Raw genomic sequence first — 22,520 nt, forward strand, 5'->3', positions numbered from 1 at the left:
TAGATACACGTTTTATTGGTATGAGTGCAGTCTGTCATATATTCGATTTTCTAACACCAACATTTTTATTACATGTTGATGAAGCAACTTTATTACAAAAGTGTGACGAATTCCAAAGAAAATATTCAGATATAATAGGCCCTAGTTTTTCACTTCAATTTATTAATATTTACCACCTAGTTTTACCTCAACTAACTTAAGCACGGACTGTTCACCAATTGTGTAAAGAAATAATGAGCAAATATGGAGTGCTAGAATGCGACCTAACGGAAGTATTTACAGCAATGTTATTATTCTTTACAATTTCTGTCACTTCTGCAGCAGCTGAAAGGTCATTTAGCAAATTGGAAATAATAAAAAATTATTTAAAAAGTAATATGGGCCAAACTCGACTCCGACATTTATTGCTAAAAGCAATTGAAAACAAAACCGCATCAAGCCTGGATTTAAACGAAGTCATTGATACTTTTGCGAAAACTTGGGAAGAAATTTTACCAACTCGTGAGAAGGCTCCAGTGTCCACTACTGACTCACCATCTGTACCACAACAGCCAGCAACATCACCTCAACTAAAAAGAACTCGGTATGGGTGATCTATAAAAGTGCCAGACTTGGCATGTTATAAATATTTTGAGTTACTGTCCAGCATCTCAAAATGGAGGAGTTTGTGGATTTATTTTTCACTCAGAGTTATGTGTGTAGGCGTTAGCCTTGAACGGGCAGATGGTTTTATGATTTCAGATAGTGAAGAAATCTCGGCAGAAACCAAACTTCTCAAGCCGCAGAAAATTCACTGTTTGAAAATCAAGCCAAGAAAAAAAAAATGTGCGAGCCATGTCAAAAAAATAAACAATGAAAAAATACAAAGTATACTTGTGCTACCTGAGAAATGTTTTAGTCATGAAACAACAATTTGTAAAGACCTGTAGCAAAAATTCTTGTTCGCATGAAGGTAGTTCTGCATCAGACAGCCTCTCCAAGATAATATTTTTATACTAACATGTGATATTGAAATAAGTTGCTCTGATATACAAAACTCTCAATGTTTTTTTTTTACAATTTTACTCTTCTTTGTTTTTCTTTATGTTGTGCAATTATTTGTGATACAGTTTTTTAATATACTTTACTAATTAAATAAGTTTTTTGATACTTTATCTATCTAAAGAATCTTAACTAGGTAACAATTAACTATTTAAACTAGAATAAATGTCACTTGACTTTAAAAAAATCAAAAACACCTTATAGGTGCAACGCGACAACCCATGTCGAAAACAAGTCCGCGTCTAACAGAAGGTTAATTTGATTGTTCATGTTTCTTTGTATTCTAGAATTACATTTTTTAAAAATTCAAAAACATATAATTGGTATCAAGTAATAACAAATGTAATGGACAAAAAGTAACAAACTTGTTCATGCTGCATCCCAAATAATGGAAAACCCTGAAAAATGAAAATATTTTTAGTTATAATAAAAGAAGTTCGAGATATAAATTTTAAAGTAATTAATTGATTATAAACGATCTTTTTAGATCGAAAAATCGATCTTTCTTTATCGATCAAAATGAGGACAAGTTTTTGTTTTATTAAAAAAGTTTATTATTATTTTTAATATTGCATTATTTATTCTTATATAATGCAGTGCAAAAACAAAATTTATCAGTATTAAAATATAATTTATCAAAAATTTTTTTAGCAAAGAAAAAAATAGATGAATTAAATCTTATTTTGGTATATTTTAGTATATTTAATTATAAATGCAGAGATGCCAAAATTTTTTTTTCAATTAAGTTATGCAACACAGTTCAGAAAGTAAACAAAATTAGTCAGATATTGGCAAATTTTAGTATGTAGTTGCTTACAGTTTTTTTTATTAAAATTTACAAATATAAAAATCAACATTATTCATTTTGTACTATTACAATGGCAAAACTTATTTTTGCCCATAATAAAGTGTATTTCCAATAATAATAAAAACAAGATTGCATAAATATTTGAAACATTTAATACAGTAAATGTAATACTTAGAATAATAAAATATTAGAAAATATAATTGCTTTTTTAAAATATTTTGTTTTTATAAAAATGTAATAAAGAAGCGACCAAGTAAAGAAAATATTAACTGGTTTCAAATAAAATTGTAAACTAAATTTAAAACATAAAGAAATTCAGTATCAATGAAATTAAAAACTTACCTCATTCATGAAACCAAGCAGTACATCTTTTTGTTGAGACGAATGAACAATAAAAAAGACTTTACGCTTTGGTGTTAAGCGCTTCCTGATAGACACAAGAGCTCTTACAACTCTAAGAATGAATCTTGGCTCTTTTGAGTTTACAGACTTTTCTATGAAAACCAGGTGTTCCTTTATATCTAAAACAAAAGGAGATATTTATTTAAAAATTAATTATCAAACTTTTAACCTGCTCTAAATTTCTGAAATCGTATAGGTATATAAGAATAATGTATTCATATGTATGTCTATTAAACTTCTATATCAATTTATTATTGTTTATTGTGAAAAAAATATTAAATTTTTAAAATACTTGTTTTAACTTACATTACATTAATCACATGTAGACATTATATAGAAATACATTTAACTTTATAAACAAATATTGCATAGAAAGACATCATAAATAAATGTTGCAGCTGAATTAATCACTTATTAAGAATAGATTCTAATCTTATCCATTGAACATTCAATTGATTTTGATATTTAATGAACTAACAATAAATATTTTTATTGTGTATTTTGTAAATTTGAATAACAAAATTTGTTAAATTAAGTAAACAATGAAAACTGAGAAGTTAAAAATGTTGAAAGAAAAAATATTAAGTGGTAATTATATGAAGGATTATTACGTATCAAAATATAGTGCAATAAAAATATTAACTGACAAAGGAAAAATTCAGTTTATTTTAAAAATAGAAATTTTAACTGTTTTAAAACATACTAAATATTTTAACCCAAAGTTAACCTTGCAAAGTTAACTAATACAAAGTTAACCCTGCATTATTAATATAAAATAATTTTCATACATCTTAATCACACACAAAAAAAGATAGAAATAATATACCCCTTTAACTGAAAGATTTCTGTGGTTAAGAGAAATAAAGTAGCTTAAAGAATATTGAGTTAAAAATAGAATATGATACTCATTGCAGTTGTGACATTGAATTAATGAATTGAATTGAATGTAGGGTTTAGTGGCGGAAGGTCCAGATGAGGACATGCTGCGCCAAACAATACGGTAAATTCATTTAAAAACCTAGGTGCATACAAAATTTAATTGTATCACAATTATAATTGATAAAATAGTACTAGTGGGTGATTAAGACAAGATAATCTAATTAAAATCAGATAAAAGGTATGAATAAAACCAGATAAAAAGTATGAATACAGTATAAAAAGCATGAAGTGAGTAAAATGTACAAAGGTGGTAAGATATTTACAAGAGTGTATAAAACAGTAGATGTGTTAAGACTTTTATATGCTGTTAAAAATGCCAACGACACGTAAAAATGCAAAAATGTTAGGATGGTGAATGTCATCCAACAAATCTTGAATGCATAAAATGGAACTACCAAATAACTTTAAACGATGTTGATTAAAACATGGACACGTTATTAAAATATGATGAATTGTGAGAGGAACGTTACAAGTACTGGGGGAGGTTCTCCGAACAGCAAATGAAGATGTGTTAACCGGGTGTGAGCGATTCGCAGTCGAGTGAGTTTAATGTCTGAACTACGCAGGTGCAGAACAGGCAAATGGTCCAAATTGGTTTTAACGCTATGTAGCTTATTGAGAGTTTGGAGATCCCACCTTTGCTGCCATAACGATGTTATAAATTTTCAAACATGCAGTTTAACATCCGTAAAAGGCACAGATAATGGAACAGTGGCAGAACCTGCACATTGAATTAATGAGTTTTACAGTTGTATTTGAATTAAAAAGTTAGCCACTACATTGATTGTTAAGAAAATAAAATATTTATAACTATTTTTGATAAAATGTGTTGAAATTTAAATAAGTGGTTCAATTGAAATTTTAAAATTTAAGAAATATATAATGCCTCTGATGGCATCACCATATAGTATATATAAGGCCGTGATAGCCTGGTTGGAAGGGCGTTGGGCCCATGCCCTAAAGGTCAAGAGTTCCACTCCACCCACCCCCCTGTACGAAAGGGTGACAGGCTCTGGTTTAGGTCAAAATTACAACCTGCGGATGAATGGTGTATGAATGTGTCCTCCCTGTAAAACGGGTTAGGACATATCTGCATGGCAGAATTCTTAGCCCCAGATGGCACAACTGGAAAACAAGAAGCATGTACCTTTCGCCTTAAAAGTGGCTTGTCAGTATTGGAAATTGGCATATGACAACAACAGTATATATAATAGACAAGTAATTCATTATTGATAGTTTAGATTTTTACAATTATGCACTTATAAATTAAATAACTCCTGCCTAATATTAAAAGTTGTCTGTTTAAACTCATACCTACTCAGAAGTTAATAAAATAAATTAAAAAAAACCTCATAAAATAGTCATGTTAGAGTCAAAACACTATCAGTAATAACGAAATTATGCAAACAGAAATACAAAAAAATAGTGTTACATATAGACAAAAGGTCATAAGTTTTTAAATATTTGACAATAAACTACTCCAAGTGTTTTCAAGTTGATATATTAAAATTAACAGTTTAAAAAAACTAAAGAAAAAAATTATTTTACCAGCCAGTGATAAAGCTTCGAGATCAACTTTGGAAGCCTTTTCTTTCTCAGCTGCATTATCTGCATCCTCTGAAGTCATTTCAAAGTCAACGTCTTGAATTGCCATTGAAAAATAAAAAGTAACCATATAGTCATTACATTATAGTAATACAACATTTGATGTCTTGTGCCTGAAACATAAATGGATAAGAATTTTTATTTCTTAAAATTGAAAAACTAAAAAAAAAACGACAAAATACTTAAAATTTATTTAAACTTTTTCATACATGGTTAACATAATAAATTTAAAAGATTCAACTTACATCAAACCTGCAACCCCACAAATAAAATATTAACTGCAGCAATAGAAACCTATCATAAAGTACTATGTTTATAAAAATAAGTGAGATCTCTATAGATGTTATGTTTACCTGTACTTAGGTATTTTTAAACGCTGATAGGACTTTAAATTTAAAAAAAAAAACAGAAAGTGGTTGAAAAGAACCACGATATTATTGAAAATTAGGAATGCACCAGATGATGAATTTAACCAAGCATTTATAATTTAATATTACCATCTAGTTTTTATATTGATAAACAATTAGGATCCTTAAATATTTAATTCTTATAAATTTTAAACTAACCTACAACTTGAATGATGAAATACTGGGAATATTTCCATATCAGGATCTGGAGCGCCAACTGCAATGGCCAAGGTGCCAAATAGATTTTAAACTTGCAAATTAAAAAAAAAACAACGTTGTTTGCTTGGGGGTGGCTTAGAGTTATACCTTTCGAGTTGGTCCCTTTCTATCATGTTCACATTTAGTATCTCGCGGGTAGCTCACCGGAAACTGCCAAGACTTAGCGATTGATTATTCTCCGATAGATTACAATACGGAAATCCAATCACTAATCACTGAAATTTAAACCAGTATGCAAGTTTTCTTATGCAATAAGTCAACTTTGAAGAAAGCTACGAAATCCCTCAAAGTAAAGAACTCCAATTCCAGGGTTGCCACAGAAAGAAAATGAAAAAAATAGTTGCTTTTAGAAGCCTAGAGCATGAAAATCGTTGCCAAGAACTATGAGAATAGTTGCCTAAATAAGAACCAAAATAAGACTAAAATTTTATTAAATGACATAATTGTCATACACCATGATCCATTTTGTCAAGTTGGTGGTAAATAAGATCATTTTTTTATAAACGTTAGTGTTCTAGCACTAAATTTTTACATAAAAAAACACTTATTCTAAGAAGTTTTCCCTTTTACCATAATTGATTTAGCATATATATATTGTGAAAAGTGATTACTCAAATTAAAAACTCATGCATTGTAATATCGTATTAAAAATTGGGTTTTTTAAAATCGTGCAGAATTTTGTAGCAAAAACAGTTGAAAAGGCGATCGAGAAACGAAATAGACTTACGATAGAATCTGTGCAAATTGAACGCATTAAAAAGTGATGACTCAAATTTGCAATTGAAAATTTTTAATTTTTTAATTATTTATTTAATTTTTTTAAATTTTATTATTTTTACTTTACATTTTTTATTTTTTAAGAAAAGAAATTCAGTATGTTCAGAAGATTTCACAGGGTTGCAGGTTGTCAACCCAATTTATGCTAAAAAAAAACATTGCTAGGAGTACAGAAAAATCTCCTAATAGTCTCCTTTTCTTGAAAATAGTTGCTTTTTTAGCCTTTTCAGGCACAAAAAGTTGCCATAGTCACCTCATGCTGAAAATAGTTGCATTTTAGTCGCCTGTGGCAACCCTGAAGAATTCAAAAATTTTAAGAATTTTCAACAAAAATCTGTTTATTGTAAACCAACCACATGCCTTGAAATAGTTAGTTTTAAAAGCTTTCATCCACAAAATAACTCAAAATTCTCATAATAATTGTTGCATCTTAATAATAATTGCATCTTAAAAAATTATTAAAATATTACAATTAATACATTTTTATAAAACTTCAATATAGGGAAGAAATATGAACAATTTTGTACGAAACAAATTAATAAAAAAGAATACGACGTTCAAAAAGTCCTAAAAATTTCAATATTTTTAGGCTATTAACTTCTTCTTACAGATTTTTAGCAAAAATTTTCATTTTCCATGTGCAATCCCTGATTTTTGTGAGTTAATATGAAATTGAAATAAATTTTAGTATCCATTAATAATTTTAAAATATTAACTGCAACTATATATTTCTTTAAAATCTTTAAATAAATTTTTTCAGTAATAAAATTGATCGATTACTTTATCCACAGTGCTAAATATATTAGATGCAAACACATGATAATAAGCCAACATATATTATCACCCTATACATATCCTCAAGTTTGGGTATTTATTTTATAACAAAAGAAGTTCACAACATGTGCTTGCTTACTAGAAATAATAATAAATAATTAAAGGCTAGAGCTAAATGCTATTTACACTTTTAAATCTAAAAAGGATTAAATATGTTTATGTTGTAAGCAGAATACTATACCATAAGTTTTCTATTTTCATAAACTAACTACATATAAAAAATAAATGCTATGCAATCTTTTATAATTTTACATCATATATATCAGGGGTTTCCAACTTGCATGAGGCCGGGGGCCACAATTAAAAGCACAAATCAAATGGCGGGCCGCAACTTTATCAAAAAATTTTGTAGGACGCTTTTATGTTTGAAGGAACATTAAATATTACTGTCAGAGTTTTACCAAGTTGTACAAAACAAAAGTATTGAATTACAAATTAAAATAAGAAGTAGATTCTTAAAAATATTTAATTGTTATTAATAATATTTTAAAAAATATTAAATAAATAATAAAAATTCGGACTACAATAACCTAATGTGCACCGATGTATTAACGTGCAATTAATGTGCAACAGATATCTAAATGTTAAGGTATTAAACTTACATAGTAGCACACAAAATATTCAAAGAGAAAGTTGAGGTTTGTCGGCTGCAACCACCAGAGAATAGATATTTACATTTTAAATTTAAAATTTACAAATGTGTGTGAAAATATTTTCGTCTAAAATGAGTGGTTTCAAAAAGTTAAATCGAGAAAATTTCTGATACGCACATGCTAAGTTATATTCACAAAATACAAAAAAAAAAAAAAAAAAAAAAAAAAAAAAAGAGCAACATACACGATTATTTTTGTATTTGAATAAATATTTTCTTGGGTGCAAAACCTGAAAAAAAAAATTTCGTTGCACCGTTGGTATGTTAAATTTCACAGAAACGAAAAAATTAGGTTTTTATTAGCGAGAAAAGTATTTTCAACCCATATAGATTTTTTACAAAAATTGTCCGCAAAAAAAATGACAACTGATATATTTTAGTTCGCGGGCCACAAAAAAAAAAAGCCTTGCGGGCCGGATGCGGCCCCCCAGTTAGAAACCCCTGATATATATATAATCAACTTAAAGGAAAAATGTTGTATCTACTATATTGTCTTACTATAGATAAGAATCTAATGGTTTTCAATTGACCGCGTAATTTTATTTGCAGAAAAATCACGTGGTAGGATCCACACACAGTTTTTCCTCATCATTTCCATATTATTTTGGTAGTCATCAGTATAAAATTAATTAAAGTTATAAAGGTTTGTTTTTCTATAAATAATTTTTTAACCCTTATCTAAAGTTATTTTCCAAGTACTATTATTATTACGCTTTTAACTCAAGAGTTTTAAACTAAGAGAATTTTTTTTATTATTATTATAATGTAAGTCTGCATTAAAATTTTAAGATAAAATTATCTAGAAAAGTGGTCTAATCTTATTAACTGTTTTGCAATTATTATTTTTGTACAAATAACATTATTATACTGTCTTAAATTACATTAAAGTGATCTGTTAAATAATTTATCAGCTCCGTGTACAATGAGATGCAAGCAAAAATAGTATTAAATATATCTGCCCGGTGAATTGTGAATTCACATAATAATTGTGAACTTACATAATATTGTAAATGTTATTCTAAATAATGATTACTTAGAAAAAATTACTTCTGTTTACCAATAGATCTAAATATTTATAATACTAATATTTGGATGTAGGAAGTGGTGGTTCAAGCAATCAGAATTCCTTTTAGTACATAGATGTTGTTCTGGCCGACAGCATATCTATCATAATCTCGAAACCAGCGATTTCCATCTTGGGTGTCTCTCTTTCTGATCTTAATTGGCTTTAGCCATCAACCTTTTTACTTTGTACATTTTAAACATTTTAGCAACTGCTTTTACAATTACCATACTTTTTGCTTCCCTTTTGAGATTTAACTTTATTTTTTCATGGTTTTTATCTGAGATATTTAAGGTTTCTGATCATGTGTTCTTATCTTAATTATCCTAGCAAGTTTACATATTTGCATTATTTTACGATTGGTTTTAATGTGCACTATTTTATAAATTTTTGGGTTTTAAATTTATAAGGGTCCTCGGACTTTTTAGTAGTTTTAATAATTTCATGAGGGCCAGTTGGCCTTGGCGATCCCTTTTGATCGAAGTTATTTTATTAACTAGTTCTAAATTGTATAATTAAGTCTTGGATTTTTATATCTAGAGTGGTTTTATTCATTTTAAATTCATGAGGGTTCTCTGACCTTATGATTTATGCAATGATATTGACTTCAGTTGTTCTGTGATCTTATTTCCATTATTATTATATTGATAAATTTTCTTATTTTTAAATGTTTATATACTCAGAGAATTATCATGGCTTGAAATATGCACAGCTATATAGACATTGAACATAACTAATTTTTGATGTACTTTTTTTGTATAACCTTTCGAAGCTCGATATTACTCCTTCATGCCCTTTAATAGGCAAGTCTTTACCTTAGTACAAAGATGTTCGGTTCTTAAAAACCTACATATGCAGGACTATCAACTACTACAGTTTTTGTAAAAGCTTTTATAGGGTAGTCATCATCATCATCAATGGTTCTACAGTCCAGCGTAGGCCTTGGCCTTCTCATGAAGTATTTTCCAGGCTAAACTTTTTCCTGCTAGTGTTTTCCAGTTTTTAGTTTTCATGACCATCTATCTGTCTTAAATTCAGCCTGCCTCTTTTTCGTCTGCCAACTGGTCTGGCATTGAAAACTCTTTTTGTGGCACGGTCTTCGTCCATTCTGATAGAGGGGCCTTTCCATTTTATTCTTTGTCGTTTAATAAAGTTAATAATGTCAGGTTCCTTATATGAGTGATAAAGCTCTAGATTTGATCTTCTAAGCCACCTTTATAGGGTAGTACACAATTAAAAACTAAAGCTTTCGGTAATTTTACCAACATTTTAAAAAGCCTCACCACGAGGAAGCCACAACAAAGCAAGGATTTTTGTAAACTTTTGAATCATTTACATGCAGTCGGTGAGGAAAAAAGAAACTTTAAATTCAATTTTGCAAAACTAAGAATGATAAATCAAAAAATTAACTTAGCTACCACTAGAAGAAATTTTCTCAAAAAGCGTAAAAAGTTAGCAACCCTTATTTTGACCCCAACCCAGCATTACAATTTTGGGAAAGTATGTTTCGAAATTATCCATATTTAGAGATAATTCATAAATATTTAGAAGCTACACGTATTTAGAAAAACCATATCTTGTACGGATGAGGTTATGTTGGGTACCTTTGTGAGAAAGACCTGGAGTATTTTTAGAAGAATTGTAAAAAAAATGGTGTGCGGTTTAGAAGAACAAATTTAGAGCTTTATCACTCATATAATGAACCTGATATTATTAACTTTATTAAACGACAAAGAATTAAATGGGCAGGCCAGGTTATCAGAATGAATGAAGATCATACCACAAAGTGAGTTTTCAATGCAAGACCAGTTGGCACACGAAAAAGAGACAGGCCGAATTTGATTTGGATAGTTGGCCTAGAAAAAGACACTTTGGTCTTAAAAACTAAAACTTGAAAACACCAGCAAGAAAAAGGTTAGCCTGCAAAAAACTTCTTGAGAAGGCTAAGGCCCACCCAGGGCTGTCCAGACATTGATGATGATGTTTAGAAATTTTTGCTTAACAAAATTTTTTAATTGGGAAAAACTGGTTTTTTGAAAGGAAAAAATAAGAATGTTAAACTGGTCCTTGCAAATACTGAGTTGATCAATGACTGCAATGTTTCCATGACCTAAGTTTACAGTGAAGATTTGTAAATTAGCAATGCTGAATATTTAAGAAATATTTTACCTCTAAAATTTCCATCAAGTTTTTAACCCTTTCGACCCTAAAGGAATATAAATGTCTCAAAGATCAAAATTTATTCTCTAATGGATAAACAGATCCCAATTTTGCATGGGTTTTTATGTTTTCAGGTTTCTTTAGACATTAGCGAATAAAAATATGACTAAAGGAATTTGGTAACACTCTAATTTTCATAATGGCGAACTTCTGTTTGTGAGCATGTCAGTCAACTTTGTTTTAATATATGTATTTTCTGAATTTTGAGGTAACATCTTTTTTGAATACAACTATATTTTGGAGAAAAAAATTGTTCCTTCGTATTAAGTATAGTTTTTCTAAAGTAAGAAATCCCCTAGCCATTTATCTGGACCCATGAGGGTGACTATGGTAACGAGGTATAACTATTTCATGTAGGGGTATGGGGTCATTGTTTACAGGGGTCTGTCTAGGTTTTTCTGAGAGGTACCTATTTTGTGAAAATTTAGACATAATTCGTAAAAAATGAAAAATTATATTAAAAAATCAACACAAAAGTATAGATTTATCGTTTCTTACGGGATACAAAAATAACATTTTAAGAAAAAGTATTTTGTGAAATTTTTCCTAAAGTTGAATTTGTGAAGGTACCGCTAAAAGGGTACTAAATTTGGCCTGGACAGACCCCTGGTTTAGGACAGATTTTGAAAGGGATATAGAAAGAGGGAGGGGGGGGGAGAAAGGTAATATTTTTTTTTTTTGGTCAACTGTGTTAGCCCTTGAGTGAAGAGAAGCTACCCTTCCTGAAATGTGCTATTCTTGCTTCCATAGCAGCAGACAGCCTCAGACTTTGTGGCAGGGGAAGTTCTAATCGTAGACAAACTGCAATAATTGTACCTATTTAGTATCAGATGGAGAAATTCTGACACATTTTGTTTTGTGGGAAATATTGTGCCAATCATAATTACCATTGGGACAATACATCCCATTAGTGATACAAGTATTATAAGACAAAATTTTAGGTTTTGTTTTGATTATTTCAAAACAGCAACTTCTCATTTCTACAACATCTGGTAAGACTGGTAACTATTCTAACTTCTGGTAAGAATAAATAATTTTATGCAGTTATATTATTTTTATTTTTCATTCCCATACAATATAGGTATTTTTACAATATTCAAGACAATTGAAATATATTGTCGCAGGAGATTTCCAGGAAAACTCTAGACTCACAGTACACTTATTTTAATATGTCAGCATTAACATAAACTGATTCTAATACTTAAATTTCAATGCAGCAAAAATCGGGTGGAAAGGGTTAAGCACATAAAATTTGCTCATTGCTTACATCTCCTTAAAAAATATTTGAAAAAAATAATACACCGGTTTACTCAGCAGTTACCACCCTTAACGTAAAGAAAGGTAATTTTCTGGAACATGAGAAAGAAAGACATATATTAATACACATAGAAAATAACATACTTTTGTAACATCATGCGATCCCCAAGCTACTGTAGTAACTTCAGAAGAATGTCCCGGCATTTTGGATAACCAGGTAGATTAACCTATTAAATAACAATAAATACTTCTATTATTGATCATATATGATTAAGAAAATATGATTAAGAGGAAATGATACATGATTATGAAAATAAATTAAAAAGTAAGAATTCTGCTAAAACACAAATTGCAATTTTTCTTAAATATAACTTTTCTTACTTTATAGACTTTTTTTAAAACAATTATATTAGGAGAAGATTTTATTCAATTCCTCCTATGAGTTCACACTCTCCCTATTATTATCTTGTTCAAAATTTCAATCGTTAACAAAATACTTTTTATTTATCCACTCAAGTTCAAATACATTAATTTTAAACTTGTAGTGAATGACAGTTGATGTTAATATAGTTTTTTTTTCAAATATTAATTAATTAATTAAATAGGGATGAGCAAAAAACGAAATGGATATTTCTGATGGGTTAAGCGTTAATCATTGATTTAAATTTTACAATAAGCAATTCAGTTTTTCGCATATTTTAATAATAACATCAGTAATAATTTGTAACTTATAGCTCTACTATTGATAAACACAAATAGAGAAAAATTGAAATCAATACCTTGGTTCAACTACAGTTACAAACATTAGACCTTACGCCAGGGGGGGGGGGGACAAGTTTCTTCCGGTGGAAAAAAACTGTGCCATAAGAAAGAGGTATCTTCTAACTTAAATAGAATAAATGGAAGAAGAAAAAATTTTTTTAAAAATTCCTCATCAGTTTTTAATTGCAATTTAGCTTAAATAATGCTAGTAATTTCCATTCTATTTAATAGATCTTTTTTTAAAATAAGTGAAAATTTAAACTGAATTAAACTTATTAAAATTGAACCTAACCAATTTCTTAAAAAATTAAAACTACAAATAAGACGCTATTTTTTAATAATCAAATACTGTTAAGTATGAATACTCAAAAACTACTCTTTAATATATGTTGATTTTAAATCTCTATATAAAACAGAAATAAATAAATTGTTTCTTATTTAAGTATTTATGAAAAAATTGTTTGTTTTCTGATACTATATTATATTTAAATTCCATTGCATTAAATAAATTATATTACTATTTAATTAATTCTGTTCTACTACAGTCAATTCCTGGAATATTAAATTTAAGCTTGAAATATATCTATGATACTTATTGCAGAACAATTCTATTAGTTTTTTTCCATTTCATCCAGTTACTTACAGTCCTGGAAGAAGCAACCGATAAGATTTGTGTAGAGCACTAAGTTTGACTTTTCTGAACTTATAACTCCAGTTAAATCTCCCCATAGTATTAAAATAATTGCATATTTTATTTTACAACATAACATTTGAAGTATATTTAAACAAATATCAAGTGTTAATAGAGTGCAAAACAACTATTAAGAAAGAGCTAGGTCATGCATACACATGTTTGCACATAAGCATCTCAAGACAATAAAATAAGGGTAATAATGTTTTACGTCAAGTATTTAAGAACATATTATTCACATGCATACACTAACATAATGCGGCTGATTAGTAATACGTAATAGAAATAAAAATAAATGAAAACTTAACTTTCCAAATTGCTTAACATCACATTCTGAACATTAAGATGAAATTTCAATTTCTAAGCCCATGATTGAAATCCAACTGCATGTATTAAAAACAAATTATCTCTAATAATGAAATCTAACACCTCTGAAAGCTAAGCATTTATAGTCTTTGAATAAAAATTAATTTTATCAAATTATTGTTTATATATTTTGCGGAGTTATTTTTTTGGAGTTAACTTTTAAATGTATAAAAAATTAAAAATAAATGCAGCATATTTTTAAAAGTAAAAATAATAATATATTCCACATAAATTTATTTAATATTATGTAACTAAAGAGTTTCATTATATAAAAATAAAATAAATAAATAAAGACTTTATTTTTTGTTGATTAAATACATTATCATTAAGTCAAAAAAAAAACTAATTTCAGAAAGTGTTTAAATAATTTACATAGCTGCCAACATGGATAGGAAAAAAACCAGTAGATTTTATGAAATAATGTAAATTTCATGATAATTGTCGCAAAGTGTACTAAATATTTTACGCAGAGGAAATTTTAGGGATTTTATAGTCATCAAAATAGAAAAACTGCCATATTTTCCAGTTATGATTAAAATTAAATGAACTTGAAATTATATGTATAATGTTAACTCATAATTTTGAATAGTAAAGAGGCATTTAATTCATCAAAGATAGTTAAAAGATTATTTAATTATTTAAAAAGCAAATTCGGAATGAAAATAAACTTAACATTTTAGAACAATAAAAAATTTTAAACTAATATTTAAAAATGAGGCTCACTTCATTATGTATTAGTAACATTTATTTAAATATTCAAGCAAGCAATAATCTGCATAAAATTTTTATTGCAGGTGGGATTTTTTCAGGAAATTTACCCAATTTTAGTGAATTTTCTAAAATATACAAGAACCAGGATTTTTATGAAACCAGTTGACTAGGAGAAACTGACAAAATCCAGTAGTCTACTGGAAAAACCAGTAGAGTTGGTAGTTATCAATTTAATGTTTTAAGAAGCATATCTTAAATTTAAATAAATAAATAAAAGGGGAAATAATGCTTATAAATAAGAACTATTTTATAAAATTACATTGCTGATAAGGGAAAAAATAATAGCATCAATGAATTAAGCTTTCGTAATGCCATATAATGGATTGAAAAAGATTTGTTAAAATGAGTGATCATTATTAATTGCAAAAACTCCATGGATATTCATAGCTGATTGTGAATTTCCCTGAAAACTCTAGGTTTTCTTTTTAACACCCAGAACTAAATTATTCTTTTTCACCTGTCTTGATGTTTTGTTTAAACTCAAAGAAATGTGGGAGATAAGGTAAAATGAAATAAAACTTACTTTCCAAACATAAGCTTTATTGCTGCTGGAACCACAAGCACTTAATTCCATCAGCACTTAATTCTAACTTTATGTAATAGGTATTACATTGGAATCCATCATAAACAGTTTCTGTTAAAATACAAATGAAATTAGCTATATTTACTAACTAAAAAAATTTTTAAGAAAGGAGTTGTTAAAACTCCAGCAAAAAATTACAATTACGGAAATAATAAGTTTACATTTGGTTATTGCACAGTGAGCAGTAGTTTTACGTGTTTGCAATCAGATACAATTAAATTTTAGAGAGCATAGTACTTCGGCAGAAATCCTTCATAAGTAACTCTTTTTCACTTACTGAAATTACTTAAAATTTTATATAGAAAAATAGTGTTCATGTGAACTTAGAATAAACCATGAAATTTCAAAAGCTGGAGAAAAATAATTTCAAAGCATCAAAATGTAAACAAATTACAACATGATTATTTAGGATTTATTATTTACAGGGCTAGAAGTCCAAAATATAAAAATTATGGGAAATTTATGAATGCTGATTCTCTAATGGAAGTAATTTCTAATACCAACAAAGATTCATAGATATACAATTGGTTATACAGAGTGCATAGCCAAATCTTTCAACAAAAAATAAACACCTTTTAAGTACTTTTTAAGCACTCATAAAAATTTTTTAAGTACTATATACATTAACAAAATGCAAAATAATTTTTAAAGACTTTAGATGATCATGATAAAATAACTAGTTTCAGACAAAGAACTCATTTCTTGATTATTATTAGAATTATAAAATGGACAAGAGATTTTCCGGTTCGATATCAGAGGGGGAAAATCTGAAATTGAGAATATCTTGCAAAATGCAGCAGAGTTGCACATGAAAAGGCAATAATCTCACCGAACGCAGCTCAGTAGATGCACATGCGGACTCGCAAGTATTTAATCAAACATGTAAAATGATGGCGCTTTCATACGCTATGGACCGACTGTACATCGAAATAGATTGCGAAAACGTTGAATAGAACAATGCACGCATTGAGGGGATTTGATTATCGACTACATCAATCTTCATCTATCAAAAGGTACCTCAAGATAGAATCAAGTGTATTATATACTAGTGAATTGGTATTCAATGTTTAGAGTGGTAGTTACGCCACAGCATAATACGTGGCGAAAATCGACATGAGAATGAAAAAAATCTCATTTTCGATAATCTCATTTTAAGCACTTTTTGAAAACAACCAATGAAAAAAGCACCTTTAAGTACTTTTTAAAAACGCTACGCACCATGATGATTTGCCTTTATGGAAAAAAATACTTTCATTTTTAAAAATTTATATATATACAGTGAAACTTTAATTATTCGAAAGGTTGTAACTTGAAGTTTCGATAAATTAGTATATAGAAGTATTTTAGTCACTCCAGAGAAAATTTCAGTTTTAACACAAAATTTTTATCAATTACTCGAAGCTCTATAACTATTTTTTTTTCATGATAATTAGAAGAAATTTGTGCTTCCCGAATTCTAAAATATAAGAAAATATACATAAAAGATATTTTATTTGAATGTGAATTATTTTAGTAAAAGGTATTTATAATAAATCATTTAAACCAGGGTTTCTCAAAGTTTGGGTCGCGACTTCGCACCGGGGCATGGAAAAATTATGCCGAGTAAAGAAAAAAATTTTAAAATTTCAATATTTTACAACAGACATGAGGTACAGTGACAAAGTTTGTATTTGAGAGAATTTTATTCTACCAAATTAAAACACAATTTTGGCTGAAAAACAAATTCTCCAAAATCAGACAGCCCATTAAACGATAGTTATCAGAGTAAATAGGAAATGTTTTGTAAAACATTATTTTAAATAAAACTGTGGGGGAAATTTTAAACTGAAAACATTAAGTTTGGGGTACATATTAGGCTCAAAGAAGTTTTTGCACCTCTGTTAATATGCATGTGAGAAGAATCTTAAAAGAATCAGAAAAATGCAAGCAGTGTTTTTGTAATCATTGTGCTAATAAGTAACAAGCTAAGTTCTAATCATTGCGCTATATCTTTAGTGGTTTTATTTATGTTAAATTTATAAGGTTTCTTTGACCTTATGATTTATGCAATGACATTGACTTCAGTTGTTCTGTGATCTTATTTCCATTATTATTGTATTTATAAAATTTTTAAAAGCTTATATATTCTGAATATTGTCATGGCTTGATATGTGCACAACTGTATAGACATTGAATATAACTAATTTTTGATGTTCTTTTTTTGTTTAACAGAGTTTCCACTCTTTTAACAAAGCAAATATTAAGCATAAAATACAAAATTGTATTACACTAACTACTAGAAATTTAACGCTTTAGGGTCTGGAAGAAGAGCTAAAAGCTAGTTACTTATTGTTGCGTTAAAGATTATTTTTTTCTCATCCTTAGGAACTCCCGTTTAGAAGCAGAGAGTGTGTCACTAATTTTTTATTTATGTGTATGCATTAATTTGTATTAAAACATTAAGGCTACAGTGGACCTTCAAAAAAAATTTTTTTTTTATCTTTAAAAGTGAATTTTTTTCTTCTTCCAACATGTATCTTAGCTAACTAATTATATTCTGAAAGTTTAGAAAAAAAATTTCCAGCCATTTTTGAAAAATTCAATTTTTTTAAAAAAAATTTAATAATTTTTAAAATGCTCCCAACGGCTTTTATTTTGAATTTTTTAATTTCTGTTTTTAGTTTTGACTTAGATATATCTTAACAGAAGTCCGGATGAGGAGCAACAGTACACAAATTAGAATTATAAATATAGAACAAAATAAATTTTAAAATTAAATTTTCTCTAAAACAATAGATTTCGTGATAAATAAATACCTATAACTTATTTGCTATTTATGATAATTCAGAAATGCATCCTAACATTTATTCTAACATATCTAGTAAATGTCATAAGTAAAAATCAAGGCAATTAGATGAAAACCGAGCTCCCTGGAATGTTTTGAAAAATTGAATATTTACAAAATTTTCACTTTGAGAAAAACAGATTTTTGTAAATGACAATTTCACTTTTATTTACTATTTTATGTTATTTTTGTTGTTCTAAGCAATTGATTATGTGCGAATTGCTTGATAATAAACAAAAACTCATCATAGTGACAAAATTTCAATTGTCATTTACAAAAATCTGTTTTTCTCAAAATGAAAATTTTGTAAATATTCAATTTTTCAAAACGTTCCAGGGAGCTCGGTTTTCATCTAATTGCCTTGATTTTTACTTATGACATTTACTAGATATGTTAGAATAAATGTTAGGATGCATTTCTGAATTATCATAAATAGCAAATAAGTTATAGGTATTTATTTATCACGAAATCTATTGTTTTAGAGAAAATTTAATTTTAAAATTTATTTTGTTCTATATTTATAATTCTAATTTGTGTACTGTTGCTCCTCATCCGGACTTCTGTTAAGATATATCTATTAAAGTCAAAACTAAAAACAGAAATTAAAAAATTCAAAATAAAAGCCGTTGGGAGCATTTTAAAAATTATTAAATTTTTTTTAAAAAAATTGAATTTTTCAAAAATGGCTGGAAATTTTTTTTCTAAACTTTCAGAATATAATTAGTTAGCTAAGATACATGTTGGAAGAAGAAAAAAATTCACTTTTAAAGATAAAAAAAAATTTTTTTTTGAAGGTCCACTGTAGCCTTAATATTCATCTGTTCTATAGATATTGGGTTATATTAACTGGGTAAGTTTAAAGAGGTTATTAATTTAAAAAGAAATGATCTATATAATACAAGGTCCAAGGTTTGTACCATAAAGAATTTTCATTATAGTGCATAATACTCATTTAAATTATCTCAGGGAAGAATACTGCCAACTGCTACGATTTTGGCATTATTGATAATAGTTTATGATTATTTACAAAATAACATGAACATTCACAAAAAAAACTTGAAATAAAATGTTTATGCCTGTGAGAACTTGATAGTTTGGTGTATAAGTAAACATCCTATTTTTTTATTACAAGATAGCAAATTTTTGGTATATTAGCTTAAGGTAAGCTGAATAAACCAAATATGTATATTTTTAAATTTGAAAAAAAATATGTATAAGTAATCGATTATTAAATTATTAAGCACTTAAAAAATTATTAAAAGAAATTGTTCCATTCAAAAATATTTCGCATTGTTCTGTTACATTTGCCTTCAAATAAAGAGGCATAACGCTATTGAATCTGATACAGTTTGAGCCTTTAAATTAATAGCTGTATAGTATGCTTTAAAAGTTTTAATTGTGTAGTATATTTCGGAATACTCTTGAATAAATTATCTTAACTTTTCTTATTCTTAATTTTCAAATTATTTAATGGAGCAGTAGACATTTAAATCCAAAGCTTTCAGAATTTTTAGTAATTTCACCAACATTTTAAAAGCCTCACCATGAAAGAGCTGGAACAAAGTGGCATAGCAGATGAACTTTTAAATTATTCATAAGTAGTGTTGTGAAAAATAAGTTTAAGTGAATAAAAAATAATATATTAAAGCTTAAACTTAGATACCACTAAAATAAATTTTGTGAAAATTTATTTTAGTGGCATTAAAATAAATTGTAAAAGCCTAGAAAGCTCTGTAGAAGCAATAAAACTGGTAAAAAAAAGTGTATGTTTTAAAAAAGATTTTCTTAGAAACTTTTTAAATTTCAGGGATTTTTTTCTGAAATAAAGGCTATGAGTACTTTTCATAGAAAATTGATATAAAAAGGCAAGGTTAGTGGAGTTGGCAACTATAATAATAATAAAAATTTAAAAAAAATGAAATAAAGACTTACATTATCAGTTTTAAAGTATAGTTTTGCATAACAAACATTCCCTTCTCAACAGTCCACTCGAGAGGAGTCTGGTCAGAATGGTAGATCTGTGTAAAATAAATAAATATTTGGTAATCGTGAAGTTGGAACTACAATAGAAAACTATCTTGTGGACAGAAAAGGAGCAACCCTGCCAATAAATAATAAATAAATAAAGTAGTATGGAATAAAACATAGAAAAGAAATCATCCCTGCAAATGCTGGTTAATAAAATAGCTAATGATAAAGCATATACCTCAATATTTTCCTCTCCATAAGTGTCTATTGCTCTTTCTTCAGAAAATCCAATACATCATAACTCTAAAGGAGTAAACAGATTATATATTACACAGTCGTTATATTTTAATTTAAAATTGCGAAAATTATCATTATAAATGAAATAAGTGAAAATTATTTAAAAATATATATACTCAACAAAAATATTTAATTATTATTATTGATCATACCGAATTGATAAAGATGTGTTCAGAATTAAACAAACTAAGAAAACCTATAATTACTAAATTTCTTTTACAGATGTCCCTAAATTTTGTCTGGAAAGTGAAAATGTTAAAAACTCTTACAATTAAAAGATCTTAATTAGTTCTCTTTTTTAAACAAAACTGATAAAAGGAGGATGAAAATTTTGAGGTGGTGAAGCTCCGTGATTGTTCATTGCTCAAGCCTCTCATAATTCATTTAATATGTAAAAGGATTGGCTTTTCATATGGCACAGACAAATGCAACATTACACTGAAATGTAATGTGAGAACTTATGAACAGAACATTGCAGAAATTAAGCTTCTTGTGCAATTCATACAGACAATTGACATGGCAAGAAATAATCCTATTTTAAAAAGAAAAAATTAAGCACCCAATACAATCAACAAAAAAGCACATTTAGGGCTTCTAAAAACGAAAATAAGCACCTTTATAGACCTTTTAAAAATGCTAAACAATCTGAAAAATACTAAATTTTTATATTTCTGTTACTTAGAAATGTAACAGTTTTTCATTCAAAAAATAAATAGATAAAACTTATATCTCAAGTTCCTAGTCCAAAAATAATCAAATATAATTTTGAATATATGGATTGCGATTACTACAGCAGAAATTGGATACTCTTTCAATCAGCATAAGCTACAAGTTGTTGCATCTGGTCCATTGTCTTGCCATTTGGCTAGCATGTATTTTCTTGTTGACTGTTAATAATTGTTTGAGACAGCAAAAGGCTTATTCAAACAAGCATTTGCTTGCTAAAACAACATGTTAGAGATAAAAATTAACTAGCTATGCTATGTACACAATAATACAATAGATCAGAAATAAAACTAAAGCTATATCAAGGTTGCCAAATAAGTGATTTTTTCTTCTTTTTTTTTGAAAATCAGGCAATTTTTTCTCTTTATAATTAACATTTCATTAGTGTGTTGTAAGGACAGTATAAGAAGCATATTAACTTATTTATAAATAAAAAATTTACTGCAATATTCAATTTCTCCTTCATTAATTGGTACTCTTTTAATCATGGATCTAATCATTCTCAACAAAAATCAAATACAGTAAAACACTTATAAAGCACCCCTGAAATTTTAAAGAAAGATTTGTGTTTTAGTAAGGAGCGATTAAACTGTATAGAGATTACAATCTGTAAAGTTACAAAATCAACATGTTTGCTATGATATTTGTTAAAGTTATTAATAATCATATTTATAGAAACAATGTATAAAACCAAATAATTTAATTAAATAGATTTTAGAAATATAATTATAAGAAATAAATTTCTGGAATATACATTAGATAACTAATAATGCCTGCATTTGTTATATGTTTGTTTTTATGAAAAATGTCAGCACTATAGCAACATATGCAATCGATAAACAGTAGAGAAACAAAATGAAAAAGAATGGAATAAAAATGAGAAAATTTTCTTATGAAACAAGCAAAAATACAAAAATTTCCTCAATCTTTAAATTATCGAAAGAAAAACAGAATCATTGTGAAAAATAATGTCTATATTCTTATTAAGCCAATCATCTTCCTGGTTTGCATACTTTACTAACCGGGAATAATAAAAAAAGCCATATTTGCTATATATGATAAGAAAATATATTCTTATAAGAGAGGGTAATGGGAGGGAGCACTCATTTGGTATTGATGCAGGGGACAGTTGTTCAGTTTAATACAAGACATGCACTCTATTTACTACCAGTACCAATCTGTTGAATAAATATACAAATTGGATAGTCACAATTTAATAAAATAATGTTTAGTTAAACATATCACATAGACATTACCTCACAATTTCTTGGTAAAATAATGACAATTGAGAAAAATAATATACCTGGG

General features: G+C 27.7%; 1 protein-coding gene across 1 annotated transcript; it reads right to left on the minus strand.

Moving 5' to 3' along the window:
- Positions 1 to 1,286: 1,286 nt before the first annotated feature.
- On the minus strand, positions 1,287 to 15,454 carry LOC147806852 (26S proteasome non-ATPase regulatory subunit 3-like). Its single transcript, XM_087167322.1, has 5 exons — positions 15,338 to 15,454; positions 12,369 to 12,451; positions 4,739 to 4,908; positions 2,192 to 2,370; positions 1,287 to 1,439 (listed from the first exon to the last, which is right to left on the minus strand). Exons 3-5 carry the CDS (start codon positions 4,863 to 4,865, stop codon positions 1,368 to 1,370), a joined length of 378 nt encoding a protein of 125 aa, XP_087023448.1. The 5' UTR covers positions 4,866 to 4,908; positions 12,369 to 12,451; positions 15,338 to 15,454; the 3' UTR covers positions 1,287 to 1,367.
- Between the last annotated feature and the right edge of the window lie 7,066 nt (positions 15,455 to 22,520).

The sequence above is a fragment of the Parasteatoda tepidariorum genome, chromosome 7 (assembly GCF_982258835.1).
Source record: "Parasteatoda tepidariorum strain Cologne lab strain chromosome 7, Ptep-v5.0, whole genome shotgun sequence".
Lineage (NCBI taxonomy): Eukaryota > Metazoa > Arthropoda > Arachnida > Araneae > Theridiidae > Parasteatoda > Parasteatoda tepidariorum.